A 22,526-nucleotide genomic window follows, 5' to 3' on the forward strand; every position below is an offset into this window, starting at 1 on the left:
CTGTGAAATGTATCTCCCTCCTACTGCAAAACAGGTTCTAACAATGACAAACACTCCAGAGTAACTGAATGTGAAGATTGCCTAAGACGCTTTTTTTCAGTTTGCAAAAGTATTTCTACTTAATGGTGTAAGTTCTGGCAAAGAAAATATTTGCAGTAGCATTCTCTAGGCGTCTGTAAAGCCATCTCTTTCCATAGGTGTTGTATGGATATGCTCCACACCATGAGTTGAGGAATATCCATCTTGATGAAACAGAAATTCTAAATTCTGGAACACACCATCATTTGAGGCAGCAGTACTGACTTTGATGATTGTGTAGACAGAGAATATAAAAACCAGAGCTACCAGGGTTGAAATTAGAACCATTATCTGAGCACTGTCTTGTCTACTCTTTCCCTGAACTCCGTAACTTCTGAAAGATGGTGAGTAACAGCTAAGGAAACCTCTTAAGTACTTGCTATCAATATTGAGCTATTCTGTTCATGAGAACAAAGGAAGACAATTTGCATTGTTTTTAGTCTTAAGTAGGTCCACTTCAGAGAAAAAAAAATAAATATCTAAGGAATACTTGAGGTACTATAGGTAGCTTCAGGATGCACTTTGAAAACCATCTTAAATTAATCTCAGACTGTACTATTGCTGAAATTAATAGAATCAAACTTTTCAACAGAAGGATTGATCTTCGATAACCATAAGTTGATGATGAAAATACACCTGCAGAGATAATTTGTGGGAAACACAGGCTCTCTTGCTCAGGCTGCCAATTGCTTGCACTTGCTACAGAGATGCATAGCCAGGGAATTTACTTGATTTATGATTTTCAGTTCTCACATGTTAGATTCCTAACTTAAATGGTTTAATTCCTCTTGCTTGCTTAAGGCTCTTAGATAGTCCAGGCTCTGACACAAAATGTTTCTTTTCCAAATCCAATGAAAGAGCCACACAACAGCCATAACAGTTTTCAGTCCCCACACACCTATGTGAAGTCTAAAATTTGTTTTTTATCATATTCTATGTATCAGAAAATTGTATGACTGAGGGATTAGCTGGCTCTAGTGTTCTTCATACGTAATTTTCTGTTCTTTCTAGTACAGAAAGGGCAAGAATGAATCCCAGGTTCTTACTGGCAGATTGTTACTATTAATAGTATGACTTCACTGACATGTAAAACTGTCTGAAGTATGACCAAGCAAACTGTCACAAATATGCAAGCTGCTAAATACCCAAAGGATTGTTGTTTTCATTTGTGAAGAACCTGGATCAGCTTGCAGCTCCTACTATCTGAAATCTTCTGGATGGCTGAGAGAAGGAAGAGTCCTCATGATTCTGAAATCCAAGATGCCAGGGTCTTGAAAGGACTCTACAGTCTTCTCCCTAGAGTGCAAGTGACAAGTGATCCAGTGATTGCTCATTCAAGGACCTGGTTCATCCAAGGAATATGTTCAATTTCTGACACCACCTGCTTGTTCTTAATTCAGAACACCTTTTATGGCTTTTTGCCACTTTCTCAATAAGCAGTAAGTGGCTCAGAAAACACTGATAAAAAAGGCAAAATATCCTTATCCTAGCATACGGAGTCAGAACTCCTCTTATTTCGCCTCCTTTGGCTCCTGTATTTCTTCTCTCTATGCAGTTGTAGATTCAGAGAAAGACACAAGTCTTCTCCACCCAAATGTAAGAGTAAGAAATAGAAAGGTTTCCTGCACCTTGAAAGGAAGTAACACCATTTTTTATTCCTTCACCATCTGGCAACTATGGAATGAGAGGCCATGGCTACCTCAGTGTCACCATTTGACTCGGGTCTGACAACAATGCTCTCGATCCCCTCCCCCTCCCACCCAGGCAGGGAAAGAGAGAAAAAGAGAGAGACTTGGCTGGATTGAAAACTAAACTACACAGCTTTAATTAAACACTAATGACATAAGAAAATATATACAATTATATACAGATATGTTCAGATATCTGCAAAAGCCTCTGGTCTCCCCCCACCTCCAGCAACTCCCACAGCATCTCCTGAGCTGGGAAAAAGTTCCGAGAAATCCCAGAGCTGCTGCTGGAGAAAGCAGAGAGTGATGAGGGTCAGGAGAGCTCGAGCCTAAGGGTCAACGGTGCTGGATGGACAGAGTCCTCCCCGGACACCAGCCATGGACGGAAGAGAAGGGAAGAAGAAGCAGGAAGGAAGTTGTCTTCTATGATCTCTGACCTTCCTCTGAGCTTACATAGATATATGGAGTGGAATATCTCTCGCCAGTTTTGCTGTCTGTCTAACTCAGCCTCCTACAGGGGGATCATAGATCTCCTCGTAGTGTCTGAGCCGGCAGAGTGAAGGTGCCACCTTGAAGCCCCAGCAGTTAGAAAAACGTTCCATTCTTATCAGCCTTAGTTAGAGCACACTGGTGCTAGTTAAAAGAAGCTTACTGAAGGGAAAAAAAAAAAAAAAAAATCAGTAAAAGGAAAATTGGCTTCATCCTGGCTTAAACCAGGACACACACTTTATGCCAAGTTTCTGGGCCACACAAGGAACTGTCTGCAAATCTTACACTCTAGTCCTGTTAAGACATATACCAAGATGCTCAACACAGCATGTTCTGTTCATAATGGAACTTTAGGTGATATCCATTGGCTTTTTGTCCCCTTCCTTTCACCCCCCTGACCATCTCAGATATTAGGTACGGCTCTTGCAGAGGCTCTGCTGGATTTAGACTCTACAATTTCAACCAAATTATACATGCACTGAATACAACTTCTAGCATGGAAGCTGTAAGGGCTTAAACCTGTACTTAAGATTGTTATGGTAATAAAAAAAAATCTTTGAAAGAGCTTTGTACAGATTTAGGCAGCTACAAATTTCTACTTCTGAGTACAGTACAATCATGTGAAGAAAAGCAATAGCTTTTAAATTTGCATATGCAAACTAGCTCTAAAGAAATACTGCTACTATAGACATTAAAATCTAAATAATAAAAAACAAGGTCTGGAAAAAATATATTTTAAAAGTCCTTATGAGCAGCATGAAAAGAAGATTTTATGTGGCCTATCCAGACTATATAATCCAATAATTTTATATGGGGGCATCATGATTGTTAACTATTGCTACTTATAAGGAAGAGCTGAAATACAGTTTTAACTTCTACTCCTGTAAACATACACAAGTGCACAAACTTTGAGAAAAATCAGTACTACTTCTCACTTGCAAAGTTACACATCTCGGTTTCTAAATGACCCAAGGCCCTAATTTCAATCCTTCTTTTTTTCTCTATAGCAATTTTACGTATGGAAACTAGAAAAATGGATTTTTAAACAGTGCTACTTGTAATTTCAGGGTATTTTAATGTTAACATGCAGTGCAACGAATGTTCAGATGGATTTTAAATTTGCATGTAACTTAGATTAGCTAATCATGTAAGACAGCAGTATGAATTTTCAAAAATATTATCAGCTTGAAGGTAACCAAAGTATTTAATAATTACTGTAGACGAGTAAAAATATGAGACTTTGAAAACTGTTATTATCTCTTCAGTCTAACTCATCCCTCCCCATCCCCCCAAAAAAAGGAAGCATGCACACCCAGAAAAATTGTCAAAACATTCCAGTCCAAGATTCTTCTCAAAGCAAAGCCACCTTTACATCCAGATTAAGTCACTCCAGGTCCTGTCCAGACAAATTTGGTTGGAGATTTCACAGCCTCTCCAGACACCTGTTGCAAGTCTGTATCACTCTTCCGGCGACCAGTTCCTTCCCATGTCCAGGTAAAATTTTCCTAGTTGTAGCTTTAGGCTATAACCATTTGTACCCTAAAACACTGTCTTTACATAATCTAGAAGCAAAACTCCAGATAATACTTCTTGACACCTAAAGAACTATATCAACCCTAGTTCTGTTCATAGCTCCACTTTAATGATTTTTTATTAGTATTTCAAGGAAATATTTTCTATTCTACTCTTTTAGTATTTCTAGTGTCTCTGTGTTTTCCCTTCCTGCTTCAAGATTGTGTTTATGTATTTTATTTAAAGATACGGTTAATAACTTCATTTCACTCATTAACACTGTTGCTGTTTCTTTCTTAATTTTATTTTTATTAATATGCTGTATTTGGTCACTGAAGACAGTTTAAATGTTTCTTGGGATGACAAGAAAACAGTAGCTTTGGAAGCTTGGTTTTGAGAAAACAGTAAGTCAGCAATATTAACTACATGCCAGCAGAGGGAAACACAGCCTCAAGAAAACTAACTCGCCCTCTTGGAGGTAATTTTTACCCATCACATCCACTGAAGCTGATGGATTCACCCAGGGATAAATCAGACCCATTGAGACATAGTAGGATATATTGTCTTGTATTTACTATGTACATTGACAGAAATAAAACCTCTGCTTTAAGTTTTATCTGTTAATTATGTGACTCAGACATCTTGGGCTTGCTTTTTTTCAAGGTTATAAGTGTTTCCTGCTTTCCAAGGAGCTAATTGGTCCAAAGTGCACTTGACAAAATATGATCCAAATCCAGCACAGTTAGAAGTGATGTCTGGATGTCAAAACTCCCATCTTTCACCTTGGAATATGTCAGTCAAACACTAGCCACTGTGGAAGTAGGTGCTAGGGATGAAACCACTTCTGGAAAAAGAAACTGAACAGGCATGATCAGTAAGCTCTAAGAGCACTTCTCACACACCAGTTCAAACCTTCTGTCCTGAACACCAATGACACCTACCCTTTTTATGCAAAATAGAAGCATAGTATAGAAAAAGCTTATGGGACTGCATAGGAGAGTGAATTTCACCTCTCGGAAAGCCCTTCACCATGCTAGGTTTGCTTCCAAATCCATCCAAACCAGCTTGCTTCTCGTACTCACTGTTCTAGCTCGTAAGGGTTACATTTGTTAAAGGACACTTACGATAACATGTAATTACAAGATGCTGAACTCCTGCAGGCAACCAATGCAAACACACACAGTGACCTGCTTGCCAACTCCACATAAGCAAAACAATGCACCATAGTGTGCTGCACTCCAAGGGACACTGACTGCAGTGATATTAAACTCCAGTCATTTGGGCAAAAGGAAATAACGGGAAATGTAATTGAAAGTTAATGATTACAAGTAACTTTGCAAGATCTGGCTGCCTTCAGAACATGTTCTTTCCCTCCCCTACATTTAAAGTCAGCTACAGCTTCATCCTACTGGTTTTAAGTGCCTTCTTTTTTCTCCTAAGTCAGGAGGCACTGATGAAATCAAGCACTTCAAATAATTTCCCATACAAATTAATTCTCCTGATTCTTACTGTACTCCTGCCCCCATCACACAGAAGAGCTCGGTACACAGCCCAGATGTGACTTTGAGAGCTTTGATCATCAAAAGTGGGTCTATGCAGTGTCCATAAAGTTAAATTCCTGTGCCCACATCCTCACTTCTGTCACCGGCCCCTTCAGCTGCATGTAGCTCACTGGCAGCTCTTGTATGACAAAGAACACTGGCAACCCAGCCTGGGAAGGTGGGTCATTGCTACCCTTCCTGTCTGTATGCAGGCTAGGAAATACATTCGTTGCTCAAGAACAGACATCCATTGTTTCTACCTACAACAGCCATATGACTCTGGCAGTAATACTGTATATGAGAATGAAAACCAGGAAGCATCCAAAGCATAGCTGTCAGCCAACATACTATACATCCTGGTACTACTCCAGCTCTCTCAATCCCATGATTCTAAAGCAGATGTGTTACAACTACTAATTATTGACATGCTGTCTCCCTGTGTCCTTCTATCATGTCATACAAGGACACGACAGCATACCTTCCAGCGCAGGCTTGTCCTTTTGTACAGCCTAGAATAACGCACATTCAATGCTACTTTCATCTCAGTAACTAAACTTCCGACAAAACACAGCTTCCGATACTATGTCATCACTACATTAGGCAGAGGGATCTGCATCAAACTTCTTTAATACCTCCCATTCAAGCCAACTGACTTTATATGCCAGCTGATTAAATCAGAACTAGGGGTGTTGCAACAAAGTTACACACACCTACCTAACAAAATCTGAAATACTCTTTCTTTCCTTCCTTCCCTCTACTGGGCCTCTACTCCCATTTCAGGGTTTGAGTGTTCCAGGGTGAACTCTCATGACAGGGCTGCAATTTTCCATTTCCATTCTCTGATCAGAAATTCAGCTGTTTTCAAAATATATGAGCTATTACCAGGATTGGGCAAAGACGGAAGATCACCATCCAAGTAATGAAAGGATTCAGGCTGCAGGGAACACTTTGAATGATTTTGTGGAGGAGTTGTTCCCTTGGAGTTTTCCTTTGCAAAACAGAAAAACAAAAAGCTGACCACTGGTCCATTAGTGACCCATCACAGCTGGAAGCAATTCTGTCTCTTCCTTCCCTGCATTCTCCTCTCTTTTGTATTCCTACAGAGCTATGCCACCAACGAGCAGCAGAACGTGGATACCAGGAATGCTAGAAAGTGCATCCCAATCTTTTCTCTTGCAAGGTCACCGCTATATTCTTTGGCATCTCTTCATCCTGGATCTTAAAGGCTATAGGGAAGAAGCAGTAAGTAATGCTACAGACAGTTCTGACAGCTGCGGTACATTCTCTCTAGGAAGGAAAAGATGGGCAGAACTAGGACTTTTTCCTTCATTAGAAATCTTCAGAAGCACTGTCAGCAAGAATATGTTTTTTAAAAATTTAATTAAAAAGCTGAAGAAAAAGATGCAGCAGTTGTAACTCCGTTTCTGGCAAAAACTCTTCCTAGTGTGTTCTACATTATTTTGGAGTCCAGTATTACACATATTCCTTGCATAAAATGGGAAGAAGGATGGGAGGGAGGAGAGGGGGAGGGGGAGCGAGAGGGAGAGAAGGTTCCTCTGGATGGCATCCCTTCCCTCTAGGGTGTCAACTACTCCACACAGCTTGGTATTGTTAGCAAGCTTCCTGAGGATACACTCAATCCCACTGTCCATGTCTCCAGCCCTGAGGAACGCCACTTGTCTCCACTTGGGACACTGAACCACTGACCACAACTGTCTGGGTGTGGCAATCCAGCGAATAATCATCTAATAGTTTAAAGAATCTCCGATACATTAACAGAGCTGCAGTTCTGTGTCTCTCTAGCAGTCACCAAAGGTATCAGCATAGCACGATTTTCTTCTTCAAACTCAAAAAACTGGCACTCTTTGTGACTTACGTGAACTCATGACTGAAAACCAAAGGCCTGATACTGAGGTTTCCAAAGCATTTCGGAAAACTGTTCATGCAAATATAAACATTTTGGAACTCCAAGGAATGAAATTATTGGATTTTTTAAAAGGCTAATATGCTGAAAAATATCCAACCGTTATTCTGCTTACTTTTCTGGCTTGTTTGTATCAATATATTTCGAACATTAACCAGCACTTCAAAAAAAAGGGTGCTGGTGCAGAAGTTACCAAAAAGAACCTCACACTCTCATGAACTTGAATTCACAACTCTTTTATTCAGTTCTCCATCTTAGCAGGACAGTGTTCTTTATGACTGTTAATTCCAAGTGTGGACATCACCCCATTCCACATTGCTGCTGGTCCATCCTGCTGGGCATTATCAAGACATAATTGTCCCCATAAGAGGGAAGAGAAGATCTGCTGCTGGTGTAGAAAAACCTAGAGAAACAAATCATTGAAGAAGTTAGTCTTTTTCCCCGAAATATTAATACCAGAAATTGAAGCAGATATCACCAAAGAAAAACATCTCTGTAACTGGCATCTAACTTGCTTCCCTGATAGATGTATTAGAGATGCACCAAGGACTGAGTCATGGGTACCAACTTTTCTTCTGACCTTGGAAAAGGCCAAGGAGTCAAGGAGTGAGATGCAGTTAAGACTGTGTGCTACAGGTAAAATCTAGTTCCTGTTACCTTTCCAGTGGTTAGAGGAGTTCAATCTCAGCAACTGTTGATCCAGCATCTTTCACAAGCATTCCTGTGAAAATATTTCACGTGGAAGAAAAATGGTATAAAAGTTTAGCAAAGTCAAACTGCAGCCTCTTTCTGCCCAGTTCTCTCACTGATAAAGCTTCAGTGTTTGCCATCTGGTAAACAAACATTTCCATTCAAGCATGGAAAAGCATTCCCACACCACATTATATTTGTACTACTCCTCCCATACACTGTTGTAAAGACAAGTGGGGAAAGTAACTGTAGAATTTCTGTTGATTCTGTTGGCCTTGTGTTTGTTAGAGGGATGGGAAAACATGCACACAAACATACTACCTTTCCTCCTGAAATTTAAGTTTCAGGCTTAATACACAATACCACTGAGCAGACAGAATCCAGAGAATAGTAAATTCTAGCAGACAGTGCTTTTGTACAGTACTAATGAGGAAGAGAAACTGTACACACACCCTTGGGCAAGCCATGCTTCTAGTAAACACCAGATATGAAATATTTACAGTTGCACAATCAATGTGACGTTCCCAGGCATCATCATGGTACAACTGAAAGTCATCTTGAGTACTGGCCTCAAGCCATCATGAAAAGAAAAAAAAAACAAACAAGAAAACAAACAACCCACATACACCACACAAAACACCACCAAAAAAACCCTAAAAAAAAACCCAAAAACCCCCACAAAAAACCCAACCCCACACAACAAAAACCCAAACAAACATAATCACCACACACACTTCACCAAATAACACCCAGGAATAAAAAACCCAAACAGCCCTACAATCTTGACCACTAGAGCATGCCCTGAGGTTTCTCATCTATACGTTTCTTGAATACTTCCAAGGATGGTGACTCCACCACCTCCCTGGTCAGGCTGTTCCAGTGAGCAACCAGTCTTTCAGTAGAGAAATTCTTCCTAATTTCCAATCTAAACAACCCCTGCCACAACTTCAGGTCATTTCCTCTGGTCCTGTCATTATTCACTTGGGAGAAGAGGCCAACCCCCACCTCCCTACAACCTCCTTTCAGGTAGTTGTAGAGGGCAATGAGGTCTCCCCTCAGCCTCCTCTAATCCTAACTAAACATCCCCAGCTCCCTCAGCCGCTCCTCATCTGACTTGTTCTCCAGACCCTTCACCAGCTCTTCTCTGGTGGCTCTTCTCTGGTGGCTCTTCTCTGGACATGCTCCAGCACCTCAATGTCCTTCCTACAGTGAGGGGCCCAGAACTGCACACAGTACTTGAGTTGCAGCCTCACGAGTGCTGAGTACAGGGGCACGATCACCTCCTTACTCCTGCTGGCCATTCCTGATGCAGGCCAGGATGCCATGGGCCTTCCAGGCCACCTGGGCACACTGCTGGCTCATGTTCATCCAGCTGCCCACCAGCATCCCCAGGTCCTTTTCTGTTGGGCAGCTCTCCAGTGACTCCTCCCCAGGCCTGTAGCACTGCCTGGGGTTGGTGTGACCGCAATGCAGGACCTGGCACTTGGCCTTAACTGAACCTCACACAACTGGCCTTCATCTGTGTACACAGCTACCACTTGGTCTTCTCTCCCTGCTTCATGACACCTTCCTCCTTAGTCCATGTAACACAGTGTACAGTTGTCACCTCTCCAGCTCCTTTCTCCCCAAAATATAAGTATTTCACAACACAGTTAAACTAAGCATGAAAGAAGCTCAGTAGTATCACTGCTTCCACCGCAAACAGGAAATCTGCATAGAAAATATGCGTGACTGGCGGAAGACATGGCAACAAGGTTATTGACTACTATAATTTGAATTTGCCTGTCTAAAAACAAATTCTATTTTGTACAAGAGGGATTGTCCCAATAAATTCTGGAAATTAACATACATTCCTGAAAATTTATGAATGTGATAAATTAACTGCTTCTGATCAGAATATTTTATTGAAAAAATCCAATTACTTCTAATAAAATTCCATTTCTTTTCCATTCCTGTATTAAAATACAATTATGTTGGAATTTGCTATATAAGATTTGTGAATATATTGCAATTATTTTGGATTTTGTCAAGAGAAAAAAAATCAGTCCCTATTAAGAAAAATGTAAATATCATATTACATTAAACCACAGGTTACCACAATACAGTATCTGAAGTTGGGAAAATGCAAAGCATTTAATAGGGGAAATTTAAAAACTCTCTGTTGATCAAAAGCAATTGCACTTTCTAGTGACAGCTACACAGGATACTATTTAACAAAGACTGCTGCTACTAAGGCATATATCAAAATAAAAACATACACATCAGCAAAATTTCTTAGACTTCAACTCTCTGTCCTCATCTGGCCAAAACTTTCAAAGTCTTTTATTTGTCTTGTCTTATTAAATGATAAGCCAAAAAGCTTTCTCCCCAGCAACATCAGTGGGTACTCAACTGACACCAGACTTTGGATATAACTAGTTATGTAGTTCCAATGCATTTTGACTGCTTTCCCTTTATTCTCATTCCTATAGAAAGGGACAACAAAATTACATATTCAACTCCCCAGATTTCCTTCCACACAAACATACAAAAATATTGAATACACTAAGAGAACTATCTGAAGTTATATATAGCAAATCACCTCCAATTAAAAAAGTAGACTTAGCAAACACACAGAAATACACATAAACCTTTTATGAGCTCTTCCCCCACACACTACTCGCAAAGCTTAATATGCTGACATATGACTATGCAGACTCTGTATATCCTAGTAACACTTGTCCTCTTTACAAATATTCTGCCTTCTTCAAATCCCTACCACATCAAAGCTGCAGAGAACAGGATGCTTTGCTATGTCACATCTAGTAGAAAAAAAAAGAAATACTTTTTTGAATTGACAGCCATGTGTGAAAACATGAAATTCCTGCTTGTTTTACACCCAATTTTTTTTTCTTGACCAGTTGACTCTAAGTCACTTACAATCATCCCCTTGCTCATTTAAAAGGCTTACATACATCTCTCTTCCTCTGTCCCTTATTTAGGCTGAGAAGCAAAATGTTACAGGTGTATCTAGGAAAGCAAGTCCATGTTCAGGGCTAGATGACCACCATTCCTCCCAAGTATTACTGTCATCTGAACTCAGTGAAGTAAGATTTTTAATCTACATGATCATCTGTTCTAGTAGGCAAGTGCTACAGCTAATTTGCGTATCTGCAGCTATAATGACTTTCAGCTCTCTCCTCTTTTGATAACCAGTACTCAAAGGCTAGTATGGCTAGCAAAAAATTTCATACAGAAAGTCTGGTTAGATTCTTCCTTACAACAAAAAGCTGGGAATGCTCAAGATCAGTAAAAGCTGTTTTATTGCCTCATCTCCCTCTCTGATGACAGCCTGACTCCTTCGCCTCTACTAGAACTGTCTCACTTTCTTTCACATCTCCAGTCTGACTGGATTTAAAAAACATTCTCCATGAGCTTCATCTGGCACACAGACTTTGCTCATTGTTATACTTAATAAATTATTTTCAAATCTCCATCCAAAATATTTTTCACTTTGCACATTTGATCTCCTCTCACTTTTCAGTAACTCAGTTGTAGCATTTTTAGCCTGTAGTCCACATAATACATTTAGAAGCTACTGAGAAAAGCACACCAGAGTTTCATAGTGCTAAGCAACACCTGATGTGCCATGGAGACTATTCAGCTGTATGAGTATCAAAACCTTAGATTCAGCTTAGTTGCCATACCTAAGTGGTGTTCCTCATTTTAGTGTCACCACCCCATGTAACAATAGGAAACAGAATTTGGAAGTCATCCACTAATAGTTAGCTACTGTGTTCCTTATATTGGTATATATTCTAACCACAATTTTTTTCCCAATCCACTTGGATCCGTTTCTCTGCATTTTCAACTGATCCAGATTAAAAAAAAAAAAAAAAAAAAAAAAAGCTCTTCCTAATGTCTAGTCTAAACCTCCCCTGGTGCAGCTTAGGGCCATTCCCTCTTGTCCTATTGCCAGTTACTTGTTAGAAGAGACCAGCACCAACCTCTTTACAACGTCCTTCCAGGCAGTTGCAGAGCACAATGAGGTCTACCCTCAGCCTCCTTTTCTTCAGACTAAATAGGCCCAGTTCCCTCGGCCACTCCTCATAAGGCTTGTTCTCAAGGCCCTTCACCAGTTTCGTTGCCCTGGATCCTCCTTTCAGCCTTTCTTGTGGATGGGTACCACATTTGCTACCCTCCAGTCCACCAGGACCTCCCCAGTTAGCCAGGACTGCTGGTGAATGATGGAAAGAGACTTGGTGAGTGCATATGCCAACTCCTTCAGTACTCCTGGGTGCAACTCATCCGGCCCCATAGACTTAAGGATGTTTAGGTGGTGTAGCAGGTCACTGACCATTTCCTCTTGGATTATGAAGGTCTCATTCTGCCCCACCTCCCCGTTTTTCAGCTCAGGGAACTGGGTGTCTAGGGAACAGTTTGACTGCTAAAGACTGAGGCAAAGAAGGCATTTAGCACCTGAGACTTTTCTGCATCCTTTGTCACTATATTTCCCCCTGCATCCAATAAAGGATGGAGATACTCCCCAGTCCTCCTTCTGTTATCAATATATTTATATACAGATTTTTTATTGCCTTTGACAGCAGTAGCCAAGTTGAGTTCAAGTTGGGTTTTGGCCCTCCTAGTTTTCTCCCTGCATTGCCTCATTATCTCTCTGTATTCCTCATGAGAGGCCTATCCTCTCTTCCAGAGGCCATAAACCCTCCTTTTCTTCCTGAGCTCCAGCCAAATCTTTCTATTCAGCCAGGCCAGTCTTCTTCCCCCATGGCTTGTCTTTCAGCACATGGGGACAGCCTGCTCCTGGGCTTTTAAGACTTACTTCTTTAAGCATGTCCAGTCCTCCTGGACTCCTTTACCCTTCGTGACATTTCTCCCAAGGAACTCTGTCACTCTCTTGAACAGATCAAAGTCTGCCTTCTGGAAATCTACGGTGGCAGTTTTAGTGCCCCCTCCCCTCCTTACTTCTCCAAGAATTGAAAACTCTTTAAGTTCATGGTCACTATGCCCTAGATTTCCTCCAACTGTCAATTCCCCCACAAGTCCCTCTCTGTGCACAGGCAGCAAGTCCAGAAAGGCACCCATCCTGGTTCGCTCCCTTATCAGCTGCGTCGGTAAGTTATCTTCCATGTGCTCCCGGAACCTCCAGGACTGTTCTCTCTCTGCTGTACTATATTTCCAGCAGACATCTGGCAAGTTGAAGTCCGCCATGAGAACAAGGCATAGTGACTGTGAAACCTCTCCCAACTGTTTATAGAATACTTCATCCACCTCCTCATCCTGGTTGGGTGGTCTACAACAGACTCCAACCACTGAATCACCCTTGATGGCCTTCCCCTTGATTCTTATCCATAGGGACTCAACCCTATAATCACTTTCATTAATTTTTAGGCATGTCTCTCTGATATAGAGGGCCTCTTCTTCCTCACCTACCCCTTTTAAAGAGTTGACAGCCACTGATTGCAGCACTCCAGTTCTAAGTCATCCCACCAGGTTTCTGTGATGGCAACTATGTCATAGTTCTCTTACTGCACAATGGCCTTGTTCTCCTCCTGTTTATTGCCCATGCTGCATGCATTGGTGTAGATGCACTTCAGCTGGGCCAACGATCCTGTCACCTTTTGGAGGAGAGAAGTCCTAATTGCTGTCTGACCATTCTCAGCCACTTCCATGGTTACTTACCTATTAGTAAGACCTGTGTTTTTATTGCCACATGTATCACCATCTCCCACCTCAGTTGAGATGACAGACTGAAGGTTGTCCTTAGGCCAATATCTAGTGAGCCTGGTTTTATCCCCTTCCCTCTCTGAGCCTAGTTTAAAGCTCTGTCAATGAGCTCTGCCAACTCATGTTCAAGGATCCTTTCCCCCCTTTGAGACAGATGTACTCAGATGTCACCAGCAGACCCAGTGCCATATAAACATCCCCATGATCAAAGAACCCAAAATTCCAATGGTGGCACAAGTTGCTGAGCCACACTTGATCAGGTGTGTTTTCCTTCCTCTTTCAGTATTTCTCCCTGCCACTTGAAGGACTGATGAAAACATCACCTGCACACTCGAGCCTGCAACCAGTTGCCCCAATGCCTTGAAGTCCTTTTTAATTGCCCTTGGACTTCTCTCTGCAACCTTGCCAACCTGGATAACCAATAGAGGGAAATAAGCAAGAGGGCTGCACCAGACCAGAGAGCTTCTGGTTACATCTCTAACCCAGTCCACACGGAGGCAGCAGAATTGTCTGAGGCATGGTTCTGGTTGATAAATGGGGCACTCTGTTCCCCTCAGAAGGGAGTCACCTACTACAATTACCCCCCTTTTTTTCTTAGTTGAAGAAGTCCTTAGGCATGGGGGTGAGTGACTAGCCCTGGGCAACTCACTGGATGGATCTTCATCTTCATCCTCATTGGCCTGGCCCTCAAGTTCCAAAGCCTCATACCAATGGTGCAAGGGCAACTGAGAAGGTGAGGGGGGCCAGAAGGGGTTTTGCTTGCCTCTCTGAGGAGGAACCTGTCTCCATTACCCCTGTCCCTTAGGTCCCCTCATTCTGCCTGGTGACAGAAGGAAAGGGAATCCTCCACTTCTTCTAGAGCCTCTTCTTTCTGCCCAGCCTCGGGGTACGGCTCCACTAATCTATTTCACTCTCGCATTCTCTGATGCTACTTAAATCTTCTACCTCCTCCCTCAGTTCAACCACCTGCCTGAGCAGATCGTTTATTTGCTCACATTGCACACAGGTGGTGTCTCTGGCTGCCTCCAGCACTAGTGCCAGGCACAGACATTCACTGCAGCCAGAAACCGCATGGCCGCTTATTTGCTTGGTCCCAGTTCGCACATTCTTTCTCACAGTATACACACGTGTAATTTTGGTTATCACCAAGTAGCACTGCAATGAAACACTCAAGAACATTTCAAGAAAAGACCTATGTGTACAAGAAGTACACATGAGAATCACCCCAACAGTGGCATTAGATAGCACATGGGAAAAAAAGGAAGTAGCAAAAAAGCAGATGGGCTCTCAGTCCATAAAACTGGTTTTTAAACCACTTTAAAGCAAACATGTCACCAACAGCCAAATTATGACTTAACTTCCTGTGGGGCAGAGAAATGGATAGACTAGATAAATTTCTTTCAGCTTTATTTTCCAGTGCTCTTAAGATGTGGCAATTTTGATGTGGCTTAATTTTTAAGACATATATTGTGCCTTATAGAGCCACTGGGGAAACAGGAATATTGAATCAAAGATCAGAATTAGGACATTCAGTAACAAAACACAACATCAGCTAGATCAGTGTATCTGCTGTACTACAGCTCATCTTTTGATGGTTAGAATTCTGTAAATAACACTCACCATTCAAAGGGACAGTTCAGGGACTCTGACTCTCTCCTCCATTCCCCTTACTTCAGTTAATATTTTGCAATCCATTTCTCCCGGTACTGGAGGTTTCCCAAGTCACAGTCACATGAGTTTCTTCTGCTGCTGCCACCTACCAGTTTTATTACTCTGTTGCAGCAGAAAGGCATATAGAAGAAGGTCTTGTTCAGCACGCACGTAATCATCATCCTTTGTCTAAGATGTCATGGCTTATTCCAGTTCTACAACATTTCCCTATACACAAGGCAAAGCACTGGGCACAAGCAAGAGCAATACAAGATTTTGACAGCTGTTCCATAAAGAGGAAAGAGCATGATCTGTAAAACAACCTTTCAAGCAACACTAAATATTACGACATTAACTTCTGCAGAATGCAGTAAATTTTTATCAGCTCTCCCCACGAAAGGTCATTTGCAGACAGATCAAAGAACTAGCACTTTTTTCCAAGAAAATCTTCACTTAATATATATAAAATCAGGCTAGAGATGCAAAACTGTGTTCCAACATTAATTTGTTCAACAGATTTGAGGAAAAGAAATGCTAAGATTTAGACATTATTGCAAACACACAAACTTCTCTCTCAAAGACACCCAACCACATGTCTGAAAGTGTTACACCCATGTCCTATAGGAGCTGATACATAAATATATACACAAATAAAGGAATAGGCCTGCCCAGTGCTGAGATGCAAAAAGTGGATGTGTCTGAAAGGAAAAGCATTGGAAATATAAGTACAACTAGTCTCTAAAATTATATTGAACTAAAGACACAAATTATGCCACTGAAATTTTAGATCATTCCACTCACTTTCACAGACCCATTCCAGGTTTATCTCAGCATAATTGAGGGAAAATTTTGGCTCTAAGATTACCCCTTCCCACCTTAATTTGAAGCTGCAATATGTGGTATTGCTGATAAATTTGCAGTGTTTCAGGAAAATACAAACTGAAAATATGCTAGACTATTTTATGATGATATGCAAGAGTTATTAATGCACACAGAAAATAGTCTGAAATAAGTGCTAATTCTTTACAAGTGTCATGGGAAATAAAATACTGAAACAGGAAACTTGGAAGCCTGTCTGAAGGCTTATACTCTTCTAATTTGAATGGTATTCCAGCTGTCTGGTATTTGCCTCTGTAAATAAAATACAGATTCTCCTCCTTAGACAAAGTAAAAAGAATATTAAGTTCCCAGAACTTTTAAGTGGTTTGAGATTAAGGAAGAGCATTACAATAGAAGGATAAAGTGTAGAAATACTCACATACAGCAGTAAGGACAACACAAAACACTTCACCCCATCCTCCACAAACAGAAATAATCAGCCCCCCAGTGTTTTTCTTTAGTGCACATATTCTCTTACCTGTCTTCTTTACAGGGTCCTGCTCCATTGAATTTTAACAGATTTAATGTTCTTGGTACTAGCTTTCCATACCTATCAACTCTTAATTGATGCCGTTATATTTTATGTTCACTTGGCAAATGGAAAGCATCGTATCTTTCAAAAACCTAAGCTAAAATAACACCCTTGAAGGCAAACTACCTTAAAGTGATAAAGAGGAGGTGGAATTAACATATTGCAAAAATATCCCTCAAATACTTACATGAGGGGACTCACTTTTGTCTCAAATGAGTAAAGCAAATGACAAAGACAGTTTTCTTAAAGGTCAACATGCATAAGGAGAGGAAATAAAGACGGTAAGTAGGATTTCCTCAAAATATCACTGTTAAAGACAGCAGTGAAGAAGCTTCACTAAAATGAACTAATGGGAAGAAACGAAGCCAGATAAGTTAGGAAACTTAGGAAGGTTACAGTAAGAGCAGAAAAGAGTCCATTTACCTGACAACAGGTCGGTTTTGATGTCACCAAACTGCTGCATTTACCATTTTACCCACTTGCTTTACTGGGGAGAAAAGTTTAGGAAGGAACACTCTCAAGGACTGTTCGTAAATTCTCACTCTCGCCACCAGAAAGGGGAGAAGGGAAGATTTTCTCTGGATTGTTTGACTGTTTTGGCTCCTGAAAAGTTTTGCAAAGAACAGTAACAAAGTGTGAGCTGTTAGAACGCATTTCTGTAAAAAAAAAAAAAGGGAGAATCAGTCACACAAAACAGATCAATAACAAATCCCACCCAAAATTCGTGCATCTAATTTGTGTAAACAGTTTAAACAAATAAACAAAGCAAAAACCTTTCAACTCAAATTTGAAATACAAGAAGGTTGGAGACTTCCAACAGCAGGCCAAGATCCACCATCAGACTGCTTCAAAAGTCACCCTCAAAGCTTAAGAAAGACTTAAAGAAATAAAAGAAAGACAGCAAACATCTGGTTATAAATCCAGCAGTGTTCCATTTAAAAGAACTCCTAGAACAGTGAAAAATGAAAAGTGAAAAAAGACAGTAGCAACAGAAGTTACCTGTCCAAGCACCTACTATTCCATAGAGAGAACAGGAGTGGGTCGTGTGTCTCACACCAGCCATAAAGCCCATAAACCTTCTCAAAAAGAGTGATCCATGAGAAAAATACGGACAGATGTCATTTGTTTTCAAAGTCTCTCTATGCCCTTAAAGTCCCTTATGTATTTAACTGACAGATTTTTGCAATAAGGGGGAAAAAAGATCCAAATGTCACTGATTTTACTTGTTGGATTCTGAAGTCCAGTATAACATCTGAAGAAGTATCTCCTTTGCATCTGACACACACAGATATTCCACAGGTTGTTTCCTAAGTATCATACATGAAAGATAGCACACAAAGCAGGAGAAAATGCTCAAAGAGTGACCATTAGCTCAGAAGAAAAACGTTAACAGTCCACATATGCAACAAGCACTGACACTGTGTTACAAATGAGGTGTTGTAATATTCCAAGAAAAGATTTTATAAACACTTTTAAGCATTAAACACAAGGCTTACAATGCAACTCATACATTGACACAGCAAGACAACAATTATGAACATGGCAAGTTGAACAGAAGAAAATCTCCAGTGTTACAAAGAACAAAATTTCATCAGATGCAGTCTGATAAACTTATTATTGGAAACAAGAATTTCTAATTGGATATTTAAAACATTAAAATATACAAAAATAGTTGTAACACCATCAGCTGTATTAGCACTATTGTAATCCAGCACTAAGTTGACCTTTTTTCAGCACATGCTTCCAAATCCATGTATGGAGGTAGTGTTAGTGCAACTGTATGAAAGTTTAGCATCTGTTTTTCAGCATATGGTATTGAAGAAAATGCAGTATACAAAGCTGATGTCTGTAAAGTTCACCTTCAATGAGAAACATTGTCTGTTTACCACAGGATATATTTGTTAGTGGGATTTTTTTTTCCCTTAAGTAAAAACAACACACCCCCTTTGCACCCCCAGCCCATTCTATACATTTCACTATTTCACAAGCAACAGATAAGTAGGGAGTAAATACAGGAGACAAGTGTGCTCATTTGTACCAATGATCTCTCAAGCCAGGTCTTCATGCAGCACCCAATGTCCAAACAAATGTACATGATGTTTAAAATCCTGTCTACTTCTCTGACCACAATGCATAGACTTATCTCCAAACTAGCACCAACTACAGAGTAAATTTCTCCCTCCCCGATTTGTTTTTCTAAAAATCTTATGTTTTCTTCAGAAATTTTACTGCTGTGAGGTGTAACCTGGATATTCTGAAAGGGTGACAGAAACAAAGTTCCTGTGAGCCAGAAAATACTACAGAGACTGAAAAAACAGGCCACAATGTTAAGTTACCAGCTCTTGCCCCTAAAATATGTTTCCTGCAATAGAAATACAGAGGTGCCACTATACAAACCAGCACGTTTACTCCCTGCTGTTACTCCACATGTGCTCAATATGTGCCACAGCTGAAATGGGAAGCAATGACCCTATCAGCCCCTCAAGGAGGGTAAGCACCTACCAATAAAAAAACAAACAAAAACACCAAACAAAAACACCCCCAACCAAAAAAAAATCCACAAAAAAACCTCCCCAACACCCAAAACCCCCTACCACCACCCAAATTCCCCTTAGATAAACAAGCAAGGGGAGAAGAGCCTCTAGAACAGACGGTTTGCTGCTTAGTGACTAGAAAATTAGGTTTCTTTCATGGTTTGTGGTTCTGAAACTCTTCATAGAAGTTAAAGACCCTTATATTCTTCAGGTATAATCTGTGCGCTTGAAGGCTCAGGAAGAAAGATTTGAAAATACCTTTAGTGCTGAAGCTCCTTTTGTTGCTGGACCAGCTGGTCCTTTCCCTTGCTTAACACCAACAGTCAACCTTTCACTTGATTTTAATAATAATATTTAATTCTACAAAAAAAAAGCAAGCCATTTTATTACATTCCTTTTAAAATTAAAAAACAAAACAAAACAAAACCAAACTGTACAAAGAAGCATGATCCATAAAGCAGGTTAATACTGTTCTGTTTATTGCCTCTTGAAAACTCTCTGCATAAGTGTCCATGAGTTGTGTTTAAGGTCCAAGTGAAGAAAAAACAGTAGAGCAGCAGAGAGGTGAGGAAGGGCCACAGAGGTGGGCAGTGCAGAGCCTCAGAGGGCACACAGGACATGCTCCATTAAAGTATCCAGAAAACAGCAGCATTGGACACACATAACCCCCTCCAAAAAAACCTATTTTCACAAGATTATTTTTCAATTGTAAACATTTTACTTTTTTTTTTAAAAAAAGAGGCTTATCTTTATATATATATATATATACACACACATATATATATACACATATATATATATACACACACACATATATATATATATATATATAGTTCCAGAGCTTTATGAACCCAGACAATGAGAAAGGAATGAAAAGGGATCAGGAGACAGAGGAGGAAAAGGAGGGGGAGGATAGGGACTGAAAAATGGACTCCATATCTGTTTTTGTTATCTGTTTTCCAAAACAGCTCAAGGGTAATGAGAAAATGCACAGCCAGAAGGACTAACGAAAATCAGGCACCCTGGAAAAAAATCAAGAGCTAAACAGCCAAAACCCAAAAAGAAATAAAGCAAAGCAAATGCGCACACACAAACACACACAAGTGTGTGCACCCACACCACACACACACGTAAAGGTCCAGGATCAATTTGTTAATTGTGAACCTAGACCACATATTTTATTTTATTTTTTTTGAATTCTGGCTGAGCTCTCTTCTCCCCCTTCCCTTTGTTTTTTTTTTCTGTTTTGTTTTATTTTTATTATTTATTTGTTTTCAACAGCTAAGAACTGAGAGTCATACTCTTCGGATTTCTGCCATCATCAGTTTTTATGTTCAGTGGGGAAAAAGTAAGCCTGGTAAGTATTGTATAAACTTGCAGCTTTATTCTAAAGTACCTATAGATGTCTAAACACTTTTAACCAAATTTTCGCTCCTCCACACCTTAACATGTTTCCCTCAAAAAAAAATTATCAAAAAAACAGAGGCAAAAAAGAAAACAGAACAAACAAAAACCCCAACCCACCAATGTACAGGCTTTAACTCACTGTTTTCTCAACAAATAGTCTGCAGTGTTTTCACTTTGGCCACTGTTAAAGATGCAGGCATAAAGAAGGGAGTGTTTGACTAGCATGTATTAAAGAAAAAGGAACAGTAACATTGCAGATCTCTCTCAAAAAGACTAGAACACTAACAAATACAAGTCGATGCACGTTTGCTTTTAACTAGTGTAATTCTTTTTCACATTGGATTAAACAATATTTTGTATACCAAACATTACAGTGCTGTTTATCTCCTCCAATCATGCAAAAAACAGTTAAAACGTGCCACTTCTGCCACAAATAGGATATGACCAATTCCCCTACACACCTTCCAAAATCAGAATGTGAAATGAGAAAAACACAAGTATTAAAATCCTCCTTCAAAACTTTATAATGGAATATAGACACAAAGCTGCCAATTAATACCAAGATAGCATAAAGTACAGATCTGTACAGAAAGCTCATGTTAAGTCAACTGACAGTTCTCTCAGCCTCATCATTTGAAAGGCCATATCCTGCAAGGTCAGGAAGAGATGACTTTAAAAGGATCCTAAACTTAAAGCTCCTGTCTACAAGAGTAGGAACAGCAGGTGCCAGGAACTTTGAAATACCTGGTATTTAACACCCTCAACCCCCCTTTAAGAATGTGAGGCACTCAGCAATTTAGAGGATCAAGCCTTGCAGAGGCAGAAGAGACTTAAATGATGCAGTAGTTCACAGAAGTTTCTAGAGAGCTGCCAGAATAGTTTCTGAAATCTTCAAGTATGAATCATGCTTCAGAGCTTGCCTGTGAACATACATGAACTGCAACACATCTGGGGACCAAGCAACATCCAAGCCAATTTCCCATTTAGGTTGTAAACCGAGCATCTTCATTAGAAAACTGATGCTGAGGAATGAACACAATTTTCTGTTCTGCAAAAAGTAGGGGCAGCAACCACAGCACACATGCCTTTTACTCCTTCTGTCTTGAATGACACCCCTGCCCACCACCACCCCTTTCCCATTCCTCTGAGCTTCTCTGATAAACAGCATTGCAAGTTGGTTTAAAAAAAAAATTACAAGAGAGAGTTGTGTTGGTCATCTATTTACATGTGGCATCACTCCACAAGAAGTTTGATCTCATTGGCTAACAGCTGGTTCATGTTGAATAGAGCCCCCGGGAGCTTGGTGAGCAACTCTCTCTCGGTGGTCTCAGGGTCGCTGTCGACAGAGCTGGAGCTAGCACTCATATTGTCGACAGTGGCACTAGCTGGAGGGCCCAGCTCTGGCTCGCTAGTCTCGCTTGCCGTGGACACCACAGAGAGCAAGGACATGCGCCGCGTCAAGCGACCGGGGGTTAGGAGAGAAGCGGCATAGTCCGCTATGATACCAGCTACATCTAGATTACAAGCCTTGTCAAAGGCAATGAAACCTACATTTGCATTGGCCTCGCAGACGTAGAATGAACCGTCGTCCTTCATCAGCAGGTCAATGCCGCACACGTCCATTCCCAGGATGTTTGACACCTGGACTGCCAACTGTTTGCCTTGTTCACTCAGTGAGCACATCATCCCTATGCCACCTGGAGAAAGTGAAAAAAACTTGCTGTCTGTTGTCTGGTCACAGGTGACTGACATCCCTTTCAACAGTTCTGGAGCCCCCAGAACCAGAAGGACATGGAGCTCCTGAAGCGAGCCCAGAGAAGGGCCACAGAAATTATCAGAGAGCTGGAGCACCTCTGCTATGAAGACAGGTTGAGAGAG

The 22,526-nt window shown here is 40.6% G+C and overlaps 1 protein-coding gene across 12 annotated transcripts in view; it reads right to left on the reverse strand.

The window, feature by feature from the left end:
* Positions 1 to 7,447: 7,447 nt before the first annotated feature.
* Positions 7,448 to 22,526, reverse strand: part of RIMKLB (ribosomal modification protein rimK like family member B) — a 65,107-nt gene continuing 50,028 nt past the window's right edge. For 8 of the 12 annotated variants that reach the window (XM_051629513.1, XM_051629529.1, XM_051629521.1 and 5 more), the window contains one exon: positions 17,271 to 22,345. In XM_051629513.1, the coding sequence (XP_051485473.1) occupies positions 21,882 to 22,345 (464 nt within the window). In that variant the 3' untranslated portion in view covers positions 17,271 to 21,881. Of the gene's footprint in view, positions 7,954 to 15,266; positions 15,420 to 16,787; positions 22,346 to 22,526 lie in introns of those variants that run through there. The other 4 variants (XR_007890599.1, XR_007890600.1, XR_007890597.1 and 1 more) reach the window with 4 other exon arrangements.

This window comes from Apus apus, chromosome 1 (genome assembly GCF_020740795.1).
Source record: "Apus apus isolate bApuApu2 chromosome 1, bApuApu2.pri.cur, whole genome shotgun sequence".
Classification (NCBI taxonomy): domain Eukaryota; kingdom Metazoa; phylum Chordata; class Aves; order Apodiformes; family Apodidae; genus Apus; species Apus apus.